At 36.6% G+C, this 21,393-nt stretch overlaps 1 protein-coding gene across 12 annotated transcripts in view; it reads right to left on the bottom strand.

Annotated features, from left to right (window-relative positions):
• The window catches only part of TMEM38B (transmembrane protein 38B), a 101,587-nt gene that overhangs the window by 46,471 nt on the left and 33,723 nt on the right, over positions 1-21,393 (bottom strand). For all 12 annotated transcript variants that reach the window (XR_005210603.1, XR_005210602.1, XM_037796875.1 and 9 more), the window contains exons 3-4: positions 4,165-4,349; positions 3,229-3,316 (exon numbers count right to left, since the gene is read on the bottom strand). Coding sequence is in view for 10 of the 12 variants with exons in the window: in XM_037796875.1 (XP_037652803.1) it covers positions 3,229-3,316; positions 4,165-4,349 (273 nt within the window). In the remaining 2 variants the exon portion in view is untranslated. The remainder of the gene's footprint in view (positions 1-3,228; positions 3,317-4,164; positions 4,350-21,393) is intronic.

Consider the following 21,393-nt stretch of genomic DNA (forward strand, 5'->3'; position numbering starts at 1 on the left):
ATGGAGTACATCTTTGACTATTAGAATATCTATAGAAAAACCCCAAATATTTAGAAATAAAACTGTCTCTATCTGCATATATTATGATTGCAAAACTTGTAGAACCAACAATACAAGGTTAATATATTTATAAATCAACTGTATTCTTGTACATTAGCAGCAATCAGAAAATAAAATTCTTTACAATGGTGTCAAAAAAATATTTCAGAATAAATTTAACAAAATATATGTAAGATATCCACACCGAAAACTACAAAATACTACTGACGGAAATTTTTAAAAATCTAAATTAATGGAGATATATACAAAGTTCATGTTTGGCAGACCTTATATTGCTAAGATATCAATTCTCCCTAAATTGATACAAAGATAAAATACAATCCCAAGAAAAATTCCTGGCAGGTTTTTTACAGACAATTGTAAGCTGATTTTAAAATCTGAAAATGCAAAAGGCCTAGAATAACCAAAGCAAAGAAAAAAATAAAAGAAAGAACAGAATTGGAAGACTCACACTACCTGATTTCAAGACTCACTATAAAGCTACAGTAACCAAAATAGTGTGGTACTGGCATTAAGATAAACATTTAGTTTAATGGAGTAGACCACAGAGGCCAGAAACAGACCCAAACATAAAAGGCCAACTGATTACTAAAAACTAACAAGGCAATAAAACGGGCAAGGAGACTCTTTTCAAGGAAAAACTGGTTATTAATAAGGGGAAAATAACAGATTTTACATCATACCATACACAAAATTTAACTTGAAATGGATCAAAAGTAAAAAACTTCTTGAAGAAAACAAAGGGGAATAGCTTAAGAACTTTGGGGCAGATAAAGATTTCTTAGAATACAGATGTATAAAAACTTGTGCTTTCACAAACCATTTGTAAAATGAAGTTAAGCCACAGAATGTGAGAAAATATTTGCAACACATACAACTGACAAAGAATTGATATCCAGAATATATAAAGAACTTTTACAACTCACTATAACAAGGCAAATGACCCAATAAAATAACAGGCAAAATATGTACAAACACTTCTCAAAGCAGATATACAAACAGCCAACAGGAATTTTCCCCTGACTATCCCTAATATTTTACTTATAGTATTATCAATCAATCCTCCTTTGTTCCATTTCTCAAGTACCTCATTCAAGCTTTAAGGGGTACTTTCCAAGTTAAATATCCTGGAATTTGTTGGTTCACTCAAACCGCATGAATATACTTCATCATTCATACTCTTTTCCACTTTCATTTCTAATGCAGTCTAATGAGTTTAATTTCACATAAAGTCTTTCCTCATCCTGCTCATTATGGCCTCTAGTCCCTAAGACTTTTCCTTCTTGAACTGTGGAAACCAACTATATCATTCATTTCATTTTCAGATGCATCAAGGATACATTTGTGACTTATTTAACATTGGGTCAGTGTCTTTAGAAAACACCTAACAAGTAGAGTCTCTTAAATGGATACAAAAGGTAGTTTGCATCTTAAAAATATAGAGTGGGCTACTTCCTCGAATCCTTTTCTTATTTTTATATGTAATTACACTCAATTGTTATTTGTTTTGTTGTTTGTTTTTTGGGGATGCTGACTTTATGAATCATGAATTGCAATAAAATTAATAGCATCTTTTAAAAGAGATACACTACTTCTTGGTGCAATGTATTCCATATCACCTCATTAGAAAGAAGGTATGTTCTGCTTTAAGTATTTTAAGTTTTTTGGGAATACTGTTTAAAAAACAATTGTTAACTGCTTTTTAAAAAAGCAAGCCACAGACATGACTCCCAGGGTTGCAAATCTCCCTGGCAATGCAGAATATGACTCCTGGGGATGAATGTGGACCCGGCATCATGGGACTGAGAGTATCTTCTTGACCAAAAGGGGGATGCAAAATGAGACGAAATAGTTCCACTGGCTGAGAGATTTCAAATGGAGTCGAGAGGTCACTCTGGTGGACATTCTTATGCATTATATAGATAACACCTCTTAGGTTTTGATGTATTGGAATAGCTAGAAGTAAATACCTGAAACTACCAAACTCCAACCCAGCAGTCTGGACTCCTGAAGACAATTACATAATAATGTAGATTACAAGAGGTGACAGTGTGATTGTGAAGGCCTTGTGGATCACACCCCCTTTATCTCGTGTATGGATGAGTAGAAAAATGGGGATAAAAACTAAAGGAAAATGGGGTGGGATGGGGGGATGATTTGGGTGTTCTTTTTTCACTTTTATTTTTTATTCTTGTTCTGGTTCTTTCTGATGGAAGGAAAATGTTCAGAGACAGATTGTGGTGATGAACGCATAACTATGTTATCATACTGTGGACAGTGGATTGTATACCATGGATGACTGTATGGTGTGTGAATGTATTTCAATAAAACTGAATTTAATAATTTAAAAAAAAAAAAAGCAACCCACAGGGTTTTATGGTAATGTATTGATTTGTTTCCATAAGCTTGCCATTTTACTATCAGAACTATGTAAAATCTGAAATCTGGGTGATGGCAGTCATTAATGAAAATGCCAAGGACCTGCAATTGTGTCGTTTATATCCAGAGAAGTCTGATACTACGTAGTTCTCTCTTCATAGACATACACTCTGCCCACAATCACACAGCAACCCAGAGGTTTTTGTTTTGTTTTCTGAAGGGCGGGACCCACAGAGAAGGGAATCAATGTATTTGTTGTTTTAAAACTATATTTGAGATGGCAGACTTTTTCAAAGCATAAAGTTTGCTGGTTCTCTGCCTGATTATTACTACTATTTATTTTAGCAGCCACATTTTTTCCACATTTAAAGTCACCAAAATATTCTTTGAAGAAATTTGGTTTAAAAAAATTTTCACTTAGAAAAAAAAGGAAATTTGATAAGTGTGACTGTGAAAACCTTGCAACTCACACTCCCTTTATCTAGTGTATGGACAGATGAGTAGAAAAATGAGGACCAAAAAGTAAATGAATAATAGGGGGGATGGGATGTTTTGGGTGTCCTCTTTACTTTTAATTTTATTCTTTTTTTTTTTAATTACTTTTTTGGGAGTAATGAAAATGTTCAAAAATTGATTGTGGCAATGAATGCACAACTATATGATGATACTGTGAATAACTAAATGTACACTGTGGATAACTATATGGTATGTGACTGAATCTCAATATGATTCCAAGAAAAAAAAAATAAATTTGGTAAGATGTAAGGATAAAAAGCAGGATCAACTTACTAGGACAATTTCAGCCATTCTTCAGTTTCCGGTTTCCAACTTCCTTTTACCAACTGTTCAAAATTCGTGACAATGCTACCACCTGCACCTAAAAATAGAAAAATAAAAACAAGAATATTTAGCCAAATTTTCTCATGAAAATAACGGCAGTGGAGACTAATTCTATCTGTTGATTTAAAACTCTGAAAAGACCTCCAAAATACACTTTCTTGAGAGAAAGAAAACAGTTGCCTTATGTATTTGTGCTGCTGAGACAAATGCAATTCTTCCCCTTCACCAGCATGGCAACTGTTTGCTCTACTGTAATTAAGGCTAAGACTGGGGCCTCAGACACAGAGATCTGGCTAGAGGTTTGTTTCAGACCTGAAAATCAACCCACCTCCTTTGTCATTTCCTTGCCTGATATAATTAGTTTTAGGTGCAATACATTATAGCTCCCTAACATGAAGTTAGAGAAATGGATTCAATTCCCACATACAAAACAACTCAACAGTAAAGGCAAGTGATAAAGTGTGAGTATGAATCCACAATCCACCATATTTATGATTTCAAAGTTATTCAGAATGAAAATGTAACACAGAAAATACAGAGCAATGAGTTTTACCTACACGTACACATAATTTCTTATATAAAATTGTTTCATTTATAGTGGCATTGCACCTTAAATTAACTCTGAATCCCTCTGATTCTAGGGTTTCTAATCAAACCAAACATAAAAATTTTATATCATAAGATAATCAGGCTCAAAACAATGACTAATGATACTGAAAAGTAAAAGTTTTAAATTAACTTCACTAGCCAACAGAAACAAGGATTCTGTCTTCCAGAAAGACTGTTATTAAAGTATGTGATCTCCATTAATGTAACTAGAGAATTGTTCATTAGTTTTGGTACACCAATAACAAAATACTTATGAACACATATTATTAATATTACCTCGGGCCCATCCAACAGCTATCATGACTATCCAGCCATTTTTGTAATAGCTATTAGCATCAGTGACTCCACCTACTATTTTCCAAGTTCTGGTCACTTCCTTCATTCCTGCAGCCAAGAGTTGAACAGGTAGGAAAGAATAGCCCTGGAAAACTAGGTCACATGGGCAAAAAAATACAACATACCTGAAATTAAAATTTAAATATTTTAATTTATGAACAGAATCAAAAGAACAGAAATAAAAATTCAGCATATCAGCAATTACAATTTGGTAAAACACAACAAATGGAATTATCCATATAAACATGGAATTTGACTTCCAAAACAGCACAGATTTGGAAGAGAGTTTACTTTTTAAAATCACACGAAACACATATATATTCTGCCAAAAAAGACATGATCAGAGAAGAGTGTAAATTTTGGACTTCAAATACTTCACACCTGCAAAAAGTATCTACTGAGCTCCTAATTGGTGCCCATATTGTTCTAGAAGCTAAGTGCTGAACCCACCAATGAAATAAAGCAGGTGGATAATCACTTCTAGGGTAAGGACTCTTCAGCTGTACAGTGTCTTTGTCCTCTGGACAAAGGAATTAGAAGAAGGTCCTTGGTAGCTGAGTGAGGGTTGCACTTGAACCTCCACTAACATCTTCATCTGATGTGAGTACCTAAACCTCAACCTATACAAAGATAGGTCATAACTCTCACAGAGGCAGATTTGTGTTGAGAAAAGAACATAGTTTTGTACAGTTGAGTTTGAAGCTTGTTCTTTAATTTAGTTGAGTGAAGTTAAGTATATAACCATTTAAATAGTGATACTAGTTTAAGAATAATTCACCTCTCCTAAGGTGAATTTTTTTAAAGTGCCAGTTGTTCTGAGCATCTGTTTATGCAGTATTTAGTGGAAAACACAGTACTTTTTTTCTCCCCATTCCTAAACACTCTCTGGCAGACAATTTTATACTTAAAGCAGAACATACCTTCTTTCTAATGTGGTGATATGGAATACATTGCACCAAGAAATAGTGTATCCCTTTCAAAAGATGCTATTAATCTTATTGCAATTCATGATTCATAAAGTCAGTATCCCCAAAAGTATTCATGGAATATCAAATCTGTATGTCAAAATACTGCTTCAGACACCAACACAAGGTGCAGTGGTTTGTTCAACCTGAACCACCCTTTTTTCCTCATCTCCACATACCAATTGCTTCCTATTCTTCAAGGTCCCACTCAAATGCTATCTTATCCATGGATTTTGGGGATCTTGTTTTATTTAAGCTTCTCCGCTCAGACTAAACTCTGCTGGTTCTATACAACTACAACATTTGATTTCTATGTCTCAACAGTGCTTTCTACATTTTTCCTTATATAAAAAACTCATAATAAATTAAAAGTATCCTTAAATATAAATATCCCTAAATGAATGGAAGGAGCCATTCATCTTGTCACTCCCTAACACAAAATTTAGTATGAAAAAGTCACCCTGAATTAAATCATTTATTAGCAATCCAGAGGAAAAATATAAAATGTATCAAATCAGAAAATCAGTTGATAATTAAAGAGTTTGAGAGAAAAGAATAAATTACCTGAGAGCAGTAAAAGACTTTGTGAAAATGACTTATATGGCTTAAAAGGTTTACATGTTCATATAATATTTCACAAGTCTCTATGTACTACTCTTTCTAAATATACAACTGACTTCCAAGAAGTCAGGTACTGAGGAAAAAATAAGTACATATACTTAAATAATCAATGTGAAATATACTTTTAATAAAATAAAAATATGGTATCTACTGTAGATTAGATTAAGAAAGGGGCATTTAGTATCAATTTACCTGTAATTAATGCTCAAGTAAAATATTCAAACAAAGAAACCACAAAAAGATTACAAATTACCCCATTTTCACTGCCTAAATTGAGACTATCTTTAACATGAGTTAAAAACTCACTATAGTAACAGCAATCTTGGATTGTTTATAATGGCATATGCTCTAAAATTTGTAACTATTACTGCTATTTCAGAATAAATAAGTCTTTATTCTATCTAATCAGATATTTCTAAAGTACACCTATAACTAGATAACATTTTAAACAGAAAATTGTTCTCTTTCCAATATTAAATGGCCACAGGGAAAAAGGACAATTGTTGATTGTGCTCAGGAGACTTACAGGTAAAGGTAGCAGACCAATGGTTCCTTAAACAATCAATCCTGTTCTATAACACAAAAATTTTTTTTTTTAAATTGCCTTAATGACTCACTCAACCAACAATCATTAAGTAACCACCTTTGGTAAAAATTATGATTTCACCTTTCACTAATATGCTAAGTTTTAAGATACCTTTAAATTGTAAAGTACCTATAAGAAACAATATAGGAAAAGAGAGGAAATAAAACAAGATACTTGATTTCTCAAATATTTTTTAAGTCACATAGGTTAGGTTAATGGAGAGAAAAAATTTCAAAGAATAGTGCTAAATAACGGAAGTTAGTTTAGAACAGGGTACAAATGAAAGGCTAGAAAGCAGACACAAATAAAAAGTAAATCAGTTTAAATAGAAAAGATGTGAGCAGAATATATTAATTCCAAGAGCTGAACAGAGAGAAGTTTCCCAGGGTTAGTCACTGAGAACTCAAGTTTTTATTCTACCATTCTACTCTGATCAAAGAAAATGTTACTTAACTAAGCAAAAGCAGAACAGTAGACTAGAGTTCATCTTAGTTCAATATGACAGCTCTTATTGTAGAATGACAGACCATAAAACTACTACACTTTTTCTTGTATTTTTCCTCATCTAAATGTAGTCTGTTAAGCAAATGTGCAGTATGTAACAATTGATACTTGGGAGTTTAAGGAAAACAAAATAGGGCAAAAAATCAATACACAGTAGAATTATAAAACATTTATTTCCCCCAGAAACAGCATTTCAAAATAAAAACCTGTCCTATGAAAGTGTACATACAGTCTTCCAAGCAATACTGTATTGTGACATACCAAGTTATTGCTCCTCTTTACCAGTAGATGGTGCTAACCTCCAAACATGTGCCCTATGAGCTACTGTACTAAATAAAGATTACCCTTCCCACAAATACATTCATGGAATCTCTCGCTTCAGCTTGCTAGAGTTTTAAGTACATTCCAAATAATATTTCATCCCTCGAATAGAATCAAATGAAGCAAAAATTAAAAATGTATACTCAGTATTAAAGGTTTTTTTTAATGTTAATTTTTTTAATATGTAAGGGTTTGTGAGGACAGAGACAACATTTGTATTTCCAGCATACAAAACAATACAAGGCATAAGCACAGACTAAAAACCTAGGTGGCCAAGATTTCAATCCTGGCTCCAACCACTTGACAGCTGTGATACCTTGGATGAGTTATTTAATTCCTCTGAACTTCAGTTACATCATCTGTTAAATGTGAATAAAATAGTATCTATTTCACAGGATTCTTGTGAGCTTTTAAGTCAGGTAATAAATGTAAAGCACTTAGAAAAGTATTTGGGAAACAGAGTAAATGCTATATGAGCAGATACTATTACCGTAGTGGTTGTTATTTTGTAATACCTGGCAAAACCCCTAAAACCAATATAAATGCTCACCAACAGGAGAATAAACAAAATATAGCCTATTTATATAATAGAATATTATACAGCAGTAAAAAGGAATATACTAAAGCTATACACAAAAACACAGATGAATCTTGATAACATACTGTTGAATAAAAAAACTCAAGTCCCAGATAACTACATGTATTTTGATAGCCCATCTTAAAACAGGGTAAAAAACAAGTAAAAATAAAAATCTGTTCTTCAAATATTCATATGTATGATATAACTTTTTTTAAAAGACAAGATAAACACAAAATCAGGATACAGGTTATCTGTGAGAAAAAGGCAGACAGATGGGATAGGGGAGGAGGATATTTAAATATATGTAAGTTATTGGTAAAGTCCAGTTCTTAGGTTAGGTGGGAGGTGCAAAGTGTTCTTACACTAAAAAAATAAAGAGGATCAACCATGGCTGATGAATTAGTGTGTCATGAACCAAGGATTATAATTATTCCAATTCTATGCCCCTGAGGTTTGAGAAAAAAATGAAGTGAGGAGGTCTAATGTACCTTTCCCATAGTACTTTTTCCAAGATCATCTCACCTGCTGAAACCAACCAAAAAGTTCTGAGTAAGATACAAAAAACCTTATCAATTCATCCAAGATCTGGAAGACAGCAAGTAATTCTCTGGTCCAAAATTAAGTGAAGGCACAAACCCACAAAGCTAGTAGTCCACTCAACCCAGCTTTCAACTTGAGAGTATTTGTTAACTCTGATAAACTTTAGCCTCAATTTTCATATTTTCAGACCTCTCAAGACATAGGAGACAAAACCCAGGGCCCACCTAAGGTAAGGAATCAAAGAAGAAAACCCTCATAAAGCTATATGGGCTACATTCTCAATATAAGGATGTACCATAAATTATTCACCCTAAGGAAGGCATGAAAAATTGCTCTCTGTTACTTTAGTGCTAAGTGGAAGGGGGGAAATATCTTCCCTGGGAATTCATAATCACAAATGTGCCTCCATGTAGACAAGAATTTAATTTGAAGAGACTCCAAACTTCTAGGGGACGTCCCCCCAGGCAGCCAACAGACACAAAACAAAATTCTCAGTAAAGAAATCCATCTTCAGAGGCCTCAAAAAATTCTCATAAAGTTTGAAGGAAAATGAACAACTATCACAAATGACAAGATATACAACAAAAAGAGATGCACAGAGATTCCAGATACTGAATTTATGGAACAAGAATGTAAGTATGCTTACTATGTTTCAAGAAATAAAAGAAAGTTGAAAATATAATTAAAGAGGTTTGAAATGGATACTGAACTTCTACAAATGAAAAATACAATAACCAAAAATAAAAACAGCATACTAACAATATCTAGAAAATATCGGTAAACTAAAGGAAGGAATTTACAAAATTATCCAGGATACAGAGCAGAAAGAGAAAGAGATGGAAGATATGATAACAAGAAGCGTGGATGGAAGTGTTAGAAAAGGACACAAGAGAAAAGATTACAGAAAATCATTAAAGAGACAATGGCTAAAAATTTTCTAAATCTAACAAAAGACACCAGTCCATGGGTTTAAAAAGCACAACTAACACCAAGCAAAATAAAATGAAAACTATATCTATATATACAACATAGTAAAATGAAATTAAAGACACTGAATCAAAGATCAAGTCACTTCACCTCTTTGTGCCTAGTCTTGCTCAGATCTAAAATACAGATATTGCCTTCCTCCTGGGGATTTTGTGAAGACTGAAAGAGCTTGCCCACATGGAGTAATGAGACAGGACTAGGACCAGGCCCAGTGCACATGCAGTAGCAGTAACTGTCATCAAAAGCCAATTTGTCCTACATTGGTCTCCTGTCCATTTATGAGCAAGGTGGCCTGCGTCGTCCCCAAGGGATTTGCTGTATCCCCCACTGAAGGATACCAGTCTCTAGCTCTCAAGCAGCCATTCACAATAGTATCAAAATACATAAACTACCTTAGAAAAATATAATAAATGTATAAAATACCTATGGGAAAATTATAAATTGCGACTGAAGATGTTCCATAAAATATAAGTAAATGAAAAATATTCTACAGTAAAGTACTAACTTAATACCATTAAGATTTCACAACTTAATAGCATTAAGATGACAAGTGTGTCAAATTGATCCACAGATTCAACGGAATCTCAATCAAAACCTTAATAAGGTTTTTTAAATCTGCGTAACAGGATAAGATAATCCTAAAAAAAAAAAATGTATAGAAGGAAAAAAAGGCTAAGAATAGTTAAGAGACTCCTAAAGAACTGTAATGAGGTACGAGGGACCTGTCTCCCAGATACTGTGGCTTTTTATAAAGTATAATAATTAATTCAGTATAGAATTAGCTCAGGGAACTATAAAATGACCAATGTAGTAGAATAAAGAACCTAAAAACAAATTCACAAATATGTGGAAACTTGACTTGTGACAGTGCTTAGTGCTTAATAACTCAAAAGGAAAAAATTATCTTTTCAGTAAACATTGGTGAGACAACACTTTATCCATACAGAAAAAAAATTAAAATTGGACTCCTTCCTTATATGATACACAAAAATCAATTTTAAGTAGATTAAAGATTGTGTAACCATATAAAAGACTTTCCAAACTGAGACAAGCACTTCTGAAAGTAAAAGAAGGCCCTAACTAAATAGGTCATTTGGACAACATGCAAAGTGGTAAACTGGGAAACATGTTCTCTTAATTAAAGACCTAAATACAAAAGACATAACATTTTCACAATGCGGTGGAAACATAAATTAATATAGTAACTTTGGAAAATGATTTGGCATTATCTAGTAAAGTTTAAGAATCACTTTTCCTATAACTCAGTAAGTTTACTCTTAAGAATATACCAAAGGAAAGTCTTGCTCACCTACACAAGCAAACTTACACAAGAATGTTCTAGCGAGCACTGTTTATCATAGGCGAAAAACTAGAAACAACTCTCTGTCAACAGAAAAATGGATGAATAAATTTTATAATTCTGGTATACCTTAGGCAGTAAAAATTAACAAATTAGAACGACACAGCCAGAATGACTCTCAGGAACATAAACTGAATTTTAAAAACTCACAGAAGAACATTATCAACATGGTGATATAAACAGCGACTGAGAACTCTCCAGAGATTCAATGAAAAAAAGACAATTCTGAATTGCTTGAAACTCTGGAGGAGGATATAGACTAGAAAAATACCCTGCAGATGCCGAATTGAAGAAAGAGAAAAAATATCAGGTAGGAATCTTCCAGCCCAGACCAGCCAGTCCCCTCCCCTCCCCTTCACTAGGGATCAGTGTGAGAAAAGCACAAAAGCAACAGACAGACAGCCTCCCACCAGGGACACAGATTTTTAAATCTCTCACAGCAGTGAGGCATACCCCCACTGTTTGAAGACCCAGGGGACATTTCAAGGCCAAGGTCAGTGAGGGACAAAGAAACTGAGAAAACATGGACAGAGACTGCATTTCCAGCCCTGGGCCTGAAAACCCTTCTCTACCCTTGAGGGAAGCAGCAGCCCGGTGACTGTTTCCTTGCGTGGGGGATGGCTGGAGTACGGGGTCAGTGAGGGAGGACCCTGCCACAGGTGTAGCCCCACACTGAGCCAGGTTTTGGCTGGCAAAGAGAAGGAATAGAAATTCCACATTTTCAGCTCACCTGTGTAGATGCAGTGTGTACTCACAGGCAAGGCAGTCTCTGAGGATGATTAAGTTACTGAACAGCATCATCTGCTGGACAGTCCAGAAAGTGCAAGAAAACAGAAACACTTTTTAAAAGATGCTACAGACCCTTTATTAGGACCACAGATGCTGGTCTACAAGCCCTACACAAAAACCTAGCCCAGATTTGGCTGAGAAATATGGACAACTCAACTGTCAAACAGGGCTCTAAAACAAACCCACTTGCTGACTGGCAGAAAACTGAGAACCACTGGAAACCAGCAGGTCTGTATTACCACACACAGAGAACTTCCTGGAATGCCCAGTGCCTACCTCCCATACCTGTGGCAGGCCACAGTGGGTGCCTGATTTGGGGGGAAAATCGAGGGCAGAACCAATCTGAAAACTGGCCAGCAAGAAAAACAAAGAAATACAGAGATCAGAGAAAACCAACAAGAAAACTCAAGGCAAAAGAGAGAAAACAAACTCCAGAATAAACTAATCAAGAAAATTCGATGCCTAAATAGCAAAAAATCACAAGCACAAAGGAAACACGAAGATAGGGTCCAGCCAAAAGAACAAACTAATACGTCAACTGATATTCAAGAGTTGAAACAACAAATTAAAGATGTTCAAACAAATCTTCTGAATCTACTCAACGAGTTGAAAGAAAATATGACAAAAGAGATGAAAGATATACAGAAGACACTGGGTGACCACAGAAAGAATTCATAAGCTTGAAAAAACAAATGAAAGAACCTATGGGAATGAAAGGCACAATAGAAGAGATGAAAAACACAATGGAGACATACAACAGCAGACTTGGAGAAGCAGAAGAAAAGGTTAGGGAACTAGAGGACAGGACTTCTGAAATTCTACACACAAAAGAAAAGATAGGGAAAAGAATGGCAAAATATGAGCAGGGGCTAGGGAACTGAATGATGACATGAAACGCATGAATGTATGTGTCATGGGTGTCCCCGAAGGAAAAGAGAAGGGAAAGGTGGCAGAAAGAATAAAAGAGGAAATAAGCAATGAAAATTTCCCAACTCTTATGAAAGACATAAAAATACAGGCTTAAGAAGTACAGAACAGATCCAGATAGACCTACTTGAAGACACCTACTAATCAGATTGTCAAATGTCAAAGACAAAGAGAGAATTCTGAAAGAAGCAAGAGAAAAGCAATCCATCACATACAAGGGAAGCTCAATAAGACTAAGTGCGGACTTCTCAGCAGAAACCATGGAGGCAAGATGGCAGCAGTATGATATATTTAAGATACTGAAAGAGAAAAACTGCCAACCAAGAATCCTATATCCAGCAAAACTATCCTTCAAAAATGAGGGAGCGTTTAAGACATTTACAGATAAACAGAAAGAGAGAGAGTTTGTGAACAGGAGACATCTTCTACAAGAAATACTAAAGGGAGTGCTACAGACAGATAGGAAAAGACAGGAGAGAGAGGTTTGGAGAAGAGTGTAGTAATGATGATACCAGGAAATAGAAACAGGGAAATTATTGGGCACTTGATGCTGAAGGAGTACAAAATGTTCCACAGGATTGACTGCATAGATCCAGAAATGGATAGCACAATGCTGGGTGATGGTAATACAATATTTTAAGTACACTGAAAAAAGATGAGTTTGAGTATGTTGAATTAAGAAGGTTAGGGGCATGTAGGACACCAAAAGGAAAGATAAAAGATAAAGACTGGGACAATATAACTTAGTGAAACTTAGAGTGGTCAATGATTGCAATTAAATGTACAAATACAAGAATGTTTTTACATGACGGAGAACAAATGAATGTCAACTTTGCAAGGTGCTGAAAATGGGATGATATTGGAGAAAAAAAATCAATGTAAACGAGAGTCTATAGTCAACAGCAACACTGTAATATGCTTCCATTAATTGTAACAAAGGCAATATACCAAAGCTTAGTATAAGAGGGGATACAAGGGAGGGGTATGGGATTCTTGGCACTGGTGGTGGTGTCTGACTTTTATTGTATTTTATTTTAATTTTATGTTTTCTTTGGTTGCTTTTTAGTTGTCTTTTTTTTCTTTTTTTTCTTTCTTCAGTTTTCTTTTTTAACCTCCTCTTCTTCTCTGTGGAAGAAATGGAAATGACCTCATAATGGTGGTGAATGCATAACTATGTGATTACACAGGGAACCACTGACTGTTTTACTTAGGAGTATATGTATGCTGTGTGAATAAAACCATCTAAAAAACAGAGGGATACAAGCGCTGGAGAAAATGTGGAGAAAGGACTGTACCTAGTCATCGATGGTGGGGAAGTAGAATGGTGCAGTGCATCTGGAAGGCAGTGTGGTGGTTCCAAGGAAGTTAATCATGGGGCTGCCATATTGTCCTGCAACCCTGTTATTGGGTATGTACTTGGAAGAACTGAAAAGAGGGACACAAATGGACATTTGTACTGGCAGTATTCATGATTTGCAGTGGATGGAGATGGCCTAGTACAGCAACTAATGAATGGAACGGTGAACTGTGGTGTATACATACAATGGAATATTGAGCTGCTACAAGGAGTGAAGCTGTGGGGTGAATGGACATTGAGGGCAGCATGTTGAGTGAAATAAACCAGAAATGAAAAGATAAACATTACAATGCCTCACTAATATGGACTAACTATAATGTGCAAACTCTGAGAATTGAATCTGAGAGCACAGGTTGTCAGGAGAAGGCTTACTGTAAACGTTCCTAGATTGTAAGCTGTTACAGCAGTTACATCTATTCCTGAGTTGTAATGCCTATTTCTAGGTTCTGGGATGCAAGGCTCTTTATTTGTAGCCTGGCTGGTCACTGGAACTTTGGGTGCCTGTGTGGCACCTGGGACTCAGGGCAAGAGTCTGACAGCTATGGGTGTTGGCTTTACCTCATGCAGCAAATGTTGAAGAGTCTGAAGGGGAGATCAGACTTCAATTACAGATATGAATGAAATGGACTTGGTTAGGTCAGACTGGAGGGTGAAGGACGATGCTGACGGTGTTTTAAGGCTTCAACTTCTGTGTGAGACCAAAGGAAGAGATGTTTATTGGGTGCAAAATCTACATCTTTTGTAACATACTATATAATTTAACTTGTATGGTCAGTGTATTCAAACACCATAATTACATGGAACCTTGAATAGGGAGTGAAATCTGGTTGGTTTGTGCAGGTTAGTGTGAAGCCCCGAAACATCTCAGAGTAATCAGGGCAGAGATAAGAACGTATTTGCAAAGCCCATTTGAGGGACTTGGGGAAAATGTGGAAATATTAAACTTCCCTATCTGGGGAATTCCTGATATTCTCACAAGCATTGGGGACTACCAATTTAGAAGGCCAAGCCCTTGATCTAGGGGCTTTCCCTTTTGAAATCTGTTGCTCCCAGGGAGAAGCTAGTCCTTCTTAAAATTGTACCTGGGAGTTGCCCCCAGAAAACCCCTTTTGTTGCTCAGGTGTGGCCTCTCTCTCTAAGCCAACTCTGCAAGTAAACTCACTGCTCTCCTACTACTTGGGACATGACTCCCAGGAGTGTAAATTTCCCTGGCAACGTGGGACATGACTCGTGGATAAGCTTGGCCCTGGCTTCATGGGACTGAGAAAGCCTTCTTGGACCAAAAGGGGGAAGAGAAATGAAACAAAATAGTTTCAGTGGCTGAGAGATCTCAAATAGAGTTGAGACGTCATTCTGGGGTTATTCTTATGCATTATATAGATACTCCTTTTTAGATTTTAGTGTATTGGAATAGCTAGAAGGAAATACCTGAAACTGTTGAACTTCAACCCACAGCCTTGATTCTTGAAGATGACTGTATAACTTCAAAGCTTACACTGTATGACCATATGATTGTGAAAACACTGTGGCTCCCAGTCCCTTTATCCAGTGTATGGACAGATGAGTAGAAAAATGAGGACAAAAAGTAAATGAATAATACGGAGGAATTTTCACATAATGCTGAGTGAAATAAGTCAGACACAAAAGGAGAGATATTGTATGTTACCACTAATGGGAACTCTGAAAAATGTAAAATAAGTGTCTTATAATGCAGAATATAGGGGACCTAGAGACAGACAGAAGCTAGAAAAAGAGAAATGATAATATAATATGTACAGAAATAATAATGAGAGTGAACTTAATGGTGTGGGAATGGTCAGGTGTGACTATGGTTCGTTAATGGGATTTTAAGTATCAGTGACACGTTGAAGGTGAACATGTTCTTAAACAGTTGTTTAAAGGTATGTAACCAACAGAGTAGCACAAACAATCCTGCAGCTGATAAAAGCTCTGGGATGTTTTATGTTGTAATTGTTTCAAGTTGAAAGTGATGATGATTGTACAACAAAGTGAAGATAACGTAAGAAACTGTTTATCATGGGATAGAGTATATATTAAGTGAAATTAGGAACACACTACTTAATAATTCAGGCCCTCAACTTGAGGCTTCCTCTTGTGAAACTTAGGGCTGTAAACAAGAGGCTGAGCCTTCTTGTAATTATGTCTAAGTGGCACCTCCAGGGAACTTCATTTGTTGCTCAGATGTAGCCTTTCTCTCTCTAAGCCCAACTCAGCAAGTAAATTCATTAACCTCCCCCCTATGAGGGACATGACTACCAGGGGAATCAATCCCCCCTGGTGATGCAGGACATGACTCCCAGGAATGAGCCCAGCCCTGGCAGTGAGAGATTGAAAATGTCTACTTGACCAAAAGGGGGATAAAGAAAGGTAACAAGCTGAGGTTACAGTAGCTGAGAGATCCCAAATAGAGTTGAGAGGCTATCCGGGAGGTTTCTCTTAGCAAGCTCCAGCTAGACATCCCAAATGGCCACAGTATGCCATGCCCTTACCAAAAGTAGTTCCCAAATATCTAGGTCCCAACCTGAGATTCTACAAAAGATTCACTCACTAAGTTTTATCTCTTAGAAACATAAATCCACCAGAGTGTTCCTATACCAGACAAGTCCTAAAACCCAGAGGCAACAGCTTCTCTAAGAACAACAATCAGATGTAACTCCCTTCCCCATACTGTCAACACCCCTTTAATATGAACAAGTTAAGGTGCTCACTGCCTAGACCCACTGAAAATGGAGAAAGAGATTAAGAGAGATGAAGGGGTAGCAACAAACAAGGTAAGATTTAACAAAGGTCTATGAATACTGAAACTATACAACTATATATATTTTTTAGATGCTGGGGTGTTTGAATAGCTGGAAGGAAGTAAATGACATGATGGAACTGCAACCCACAAAATTTTCTGAAATTTGCTCTATAGCTACTCACTGAATTGTGCTTTGAAAGTCTTCACCTTTTGGTACATTTCATAATAAGGAAAGAACTGCAACTGTGGAACCGTAACCTATAACAATTTTTGAAATTACATATATAACTGCTTGCTGAGCTGTACATCGAAAGTTAACACCTTTCTGTATGTATATTATACTTTACAATAATGGAAACATCTGAAGTGGTGGAACTGTGACCCATGACCTTCTTTGCAATTTGCTCTCTACTTGTTAAATCGTACTTTGAATGTTATCACTGTTATGTATATATGTTAACCTTCACAATTTAAGAAATGCATTAAAAACAAATTTGGAAGATGGCAGCATAGAGAGGAGTAGAAGACTGTTAGTCCCCCCCGGAACAATTCATAAATGACCAAAAAACTAGTAAATAACCTGGAATAACTGCGGGGAGACAAACGTAACTGACCACTCATCATCCACCAACCTGAATTGGGAGGAATGCCCAAGATCGCGGCATAAAATCTGTAAGTAAAACCGCGGACCCGCGCTTAGAGCCGAGAGCTGAGAGCCCCTCCCTCACGGAAGCCTCATGGTGCTAGAGAGCAGCACTTCTGTCAGCCCAGCTCGAAGTGGGGTTTTAATGTTAACTGCTCAATACAAACAGCGAATCCTCAACAAGCAGACAGAGGCTTTTGGTGACAACTGACCTTGGGAGAGTCGGGGGACACATCTGCCTCAGGACAGGGAGCCCAGAGGATCGGGTGCTATCTCTGGCTGACGGGTGAACCTGGGAGCTTTCCTGTCCCTTTCTCTCTCTGTGGAGAAAACCTCAGCTGCTTTCAGCCCGTAGCACTCTGCAGTAAAGACAGCCTCAGCCATTTTAAAATCAAAACACTCTGATCAGCAGAGTCAGAGAAACAAAGAACTTATTGATATGCAGAAGACCTCTCTGGAGGGGGCATAGCTTCCCAAGAGGAAAGGGAGGGGCCCAGCTCTACTGCCTGCCTTTCGGGAACCAGACACCAAAGCCTGGGGGAGCAGAGCCACAGGCCACACCCTCTTACACAGGCGGTGACAGGCTGACAGGTGCACCTGCCAGGCAGAAAAGCACAGGTGTATCAATTCTCTAAGAAAAACCATCAGGGAAACCAGATACTGAATATTACCTCCTTCTGTGACCTCAGCCTGTTCTCATCTGGGAAAACCTGACTGGGGTGGCCTAGGAGGTCAGATGCCTAGACAACAGAAAACTACAACCTACACTAAGAAAAACGAAGCTATGGCCCAGTCAAAGGAACAAACGTACAGTTCAAGTGAGATAAGGAATTTAAACAACTAACGCTCAATCAATTCAAAAAGTTTAGAGAATATTTCAGAAAAGAGATAGAGGCTGTAAAGAAAACACTGGGCATACATAAGGCAGAAATCAAAAGTTCAAAAAAACAACCAGTAGAATATATGGAAATGAAAGGCACAACGCAAGAGACGAAACACACAATGGAAACATACAACAGATCGCAAAAGGCAGAAGAAAACACTCAAGAACTGGAGAACAAAACACCTGAAAGCCTACACACAAAGGAGCAGATGGAGAAAAGAATGAAAAAATATGAGCAAGTTTCCAGGAACTTAAAGATGAAACAAAGTATAAGAATGTACGTATCATTGGTGTCCCAGAAGGAGAAGAGAAGGGAAAAGGGGCAGAGGCAATAATAGAGGAAATAATCAATGAAAATTTCCCATATCTTATGACAGACATAAAATTACAGATCCAAGAAGCGCAGCGTACTCCAAACAGAATAGATCTGAATAGGCCTACACCAAGACACTTAATAATCAGATTATCAAACGTCAAAGACAAAGAGAGAATCCTGAAAGCAGCAAGAGAAAAGCAATCCATTACATACAAAGGAAGCTTAATAAGACTATGTGCAGATCTCTCAGCAGAAACCACTGGGGCAAGAAGGAAGTGGTGTGATATATTTAAGACACTGAAAGAGAAAAACCACCAACCAAGAATCCTATATCCAGCAAAGCTGTCCTTCAAACATGAGGGAGAGCTCAAAATATTTTCCAACAAACAGACAAAGAGAGACTTTGTGAACAAGACACCCACTCTACAGGAAATACTAAAGGGAGCACTACAGAGTGATAGGAGAAGATAGGAGTGCATGGTTTGGAACAGAATTTTGGGAGATGGTAGCACAGCAATGTAAGTACACTGAACAAAGATAACTGTGAATACGGTTGAGAGAGGAAGGTTGGGAGCACGTGAGACACCAGAAGAAAGGAGGAAAGATAAAGAATGGGACTGTGTAACTTGGTGAAATCTAGAATGTTCAACAACTGTGATAAAATGTACAAATACGTTCTTCTACGAGGGAGAACAAGCAAATGTCAACCTTGCAAGGTGATAAAAATGGGGAGGCATTGGGGGAGGGATGCAATCAACGTAAACTAGAGACTGTAACTAACAGAATCATTATATTATGCCTCCTTTAATGTAACAAAGGCAATATACCAAGGTAAATGAAGGTAAGAAGGGGGGATAGAGGAGGCATGTTAGGCACTTGACATTGGTGGTGGTGTCTGACTTTACTTTGATTTCAGGTTACTTTTCCTTTCGCTACTTCCTAGCTGTCATTTTTTTTTCCTCTTTCTTTTGCCTCTCTACCTTCTTTGACTCTCCCTCCTGCCTTGTGGAAGAAATGTAGATGCCTTTATATAGACAGTGGTGAAAGTGGTGAACACATAAATATGTGACCATACAGAGAACCATCGATTGTTTACTTAGGATGGAATGTATGGGGTGTGAACAAAACCATCTTAAAAAAAAAAAAAAAATGGGTTGATGACAAAACCTCAAGGGCAATATACTGAGTGAAATAAGCTAGACACATAAGGACAAATATTGCAGGGTCTCAATGATAAGAACTAATTATAATATGTAAACCCATAGACATGAAACATAAGGTACCAAGATACAGGATGAGGCTTAAGAATGGGGAGTGGTTGCTTAGTATGAGCAGAATGTTCAATTAGGATGAACTTAAATGTTTGGAAATGAACAGAGGTGTTGGTAGCAAGATGTGAGAATAACTAACAGTGCTGAATAGTGCGTGAATGAGGTGGCAAGGGGAAGCCCAGAGTCATATATGTCACCAGAAGGAAAGTTGAAGGTCAAAAGATGGGAATGTATAAAACTGAATCCTATGCTGGGGAATGTCCATGATGAACTGTACAAATACTAGAAATCACTTCCATGAACCAGAACAAATGTATGACAATACAACTAGAAGTTAATAATAGAGGGGCATATAGGGAAGAAATATATACCTATTGCAAACTATATACTACAGTTAGTAGTATTTCAACATTCTTTCACAAACAGTAACAAATGTACTATACCAACACTACGAGTCAACAATTGAGGGCGGTTGGTTAGGGATATGGGAGGATTCGAGTTTCCTTTTTTTTTTTTCTTTTTACATCTTTCACTTTATTTCTTGTCTGGAGTAATGAAAAGGTTCTAAAAATTGAACAAAAAGTAAGTGCGGTGATGGATGCACAACTTTATGAGGGTACCAGGGGCAACTGATTGTACACTTTGGATCTTTGGATAATTGTATGGTACCTGAACAATCCCAATAAAAATTAAAAAGAAAAAAAAATTAGGAGGTTACAAAAGAATTTCCAAAAGAATTTTAGTTCTAAAATTCCATTGTTCCATGAAGGATGATAATCAAAAGATTCAGTTAGTATGATCCTGGACTGGATCTAATAATGAAAGAAAAAATGCCCCAAAGGACATTACTGAGACATATGAAAAAAAGTGGAACATGGGCTGTTTGCTTTATAGTCATGTTAAATTTCTTGAACTTGATAGCTGTACTTAAGGTGAGTGTCCTTGTTCTCAGGAGTCCATGGAAGTTTTAAATGTTAGAGGATCATGACGTAGACAACTTATTCTCAAATGTTTACAAGACAGATAGATAGATAGATAAAGAGAGTAAGAGAGAGAGCAGATGGATGGCGGGAGGGATGTGGCAAATGCTAATAATTGGTAACTGTGTATCTGGGTCAGGGTATGTTGGGATTCTGTGTATGCAATATTATTTTTGCAACTTTCCTGTAAGTTTGAAAATTTTTCAGAATAAAAAGTTGGAAAAATTGATTGTGGTAATGAATGCACAACTATATAATGGCATTGTGAACAACTAACTGTACACTGTGCATGACTGCATGGTTTGTGATAATATCTCAATAAAACTGATTTTTAAAAAAAGTCACAGAAAAATACATATTTAATTCCATTTGTAAAAATTTCAAATACTTGCAAAAATTATACTGTTTAGGAGTAAAAACATAAGCTAAAACTTCAAAGAAAAGCAAAGGATTGATAAGCACAAAATTACCTCAGGAAAGAAAGAACGGGATGGAATCTGGGGAAGATTATGCAAGGGAGATTGGCAAGCCTTTGAGGAAGATGATAGCAGCAATGGTAACACATATTTTGATATCTTCAAATCCCCATATAAAACAGAGCAACTAGGGAGCAAAACCAAAATCCCACAGATAACACAATAAAATTAGTTGACAAGGTATCCCCTCAAACCAAAAGTAATTAGGGACAAACCACCAATGCCCATTAAAGACTTGCACTGCTTGAAGGAGGAAGGCAACAAGCTGACAACTAACAGTCCTATGAACAGAACCAATTCCA

The sequence above is a fragment of the Choloepus didactylus genome, chromosome 10, assembly GCF_015220235.1.
Source record: "Choloepus didactylus isolate mChoDid1 chromosome 10, mChoDid1.pri, whole genome shotgun sequence".
Classification (NCBI taxonomy): domain Eukaryota; kingdom Metazoa; phylum Chordata; class Mammalia; order Pilosa; family Megalonychidae; genus Choloepus; species Choloepus didactylus.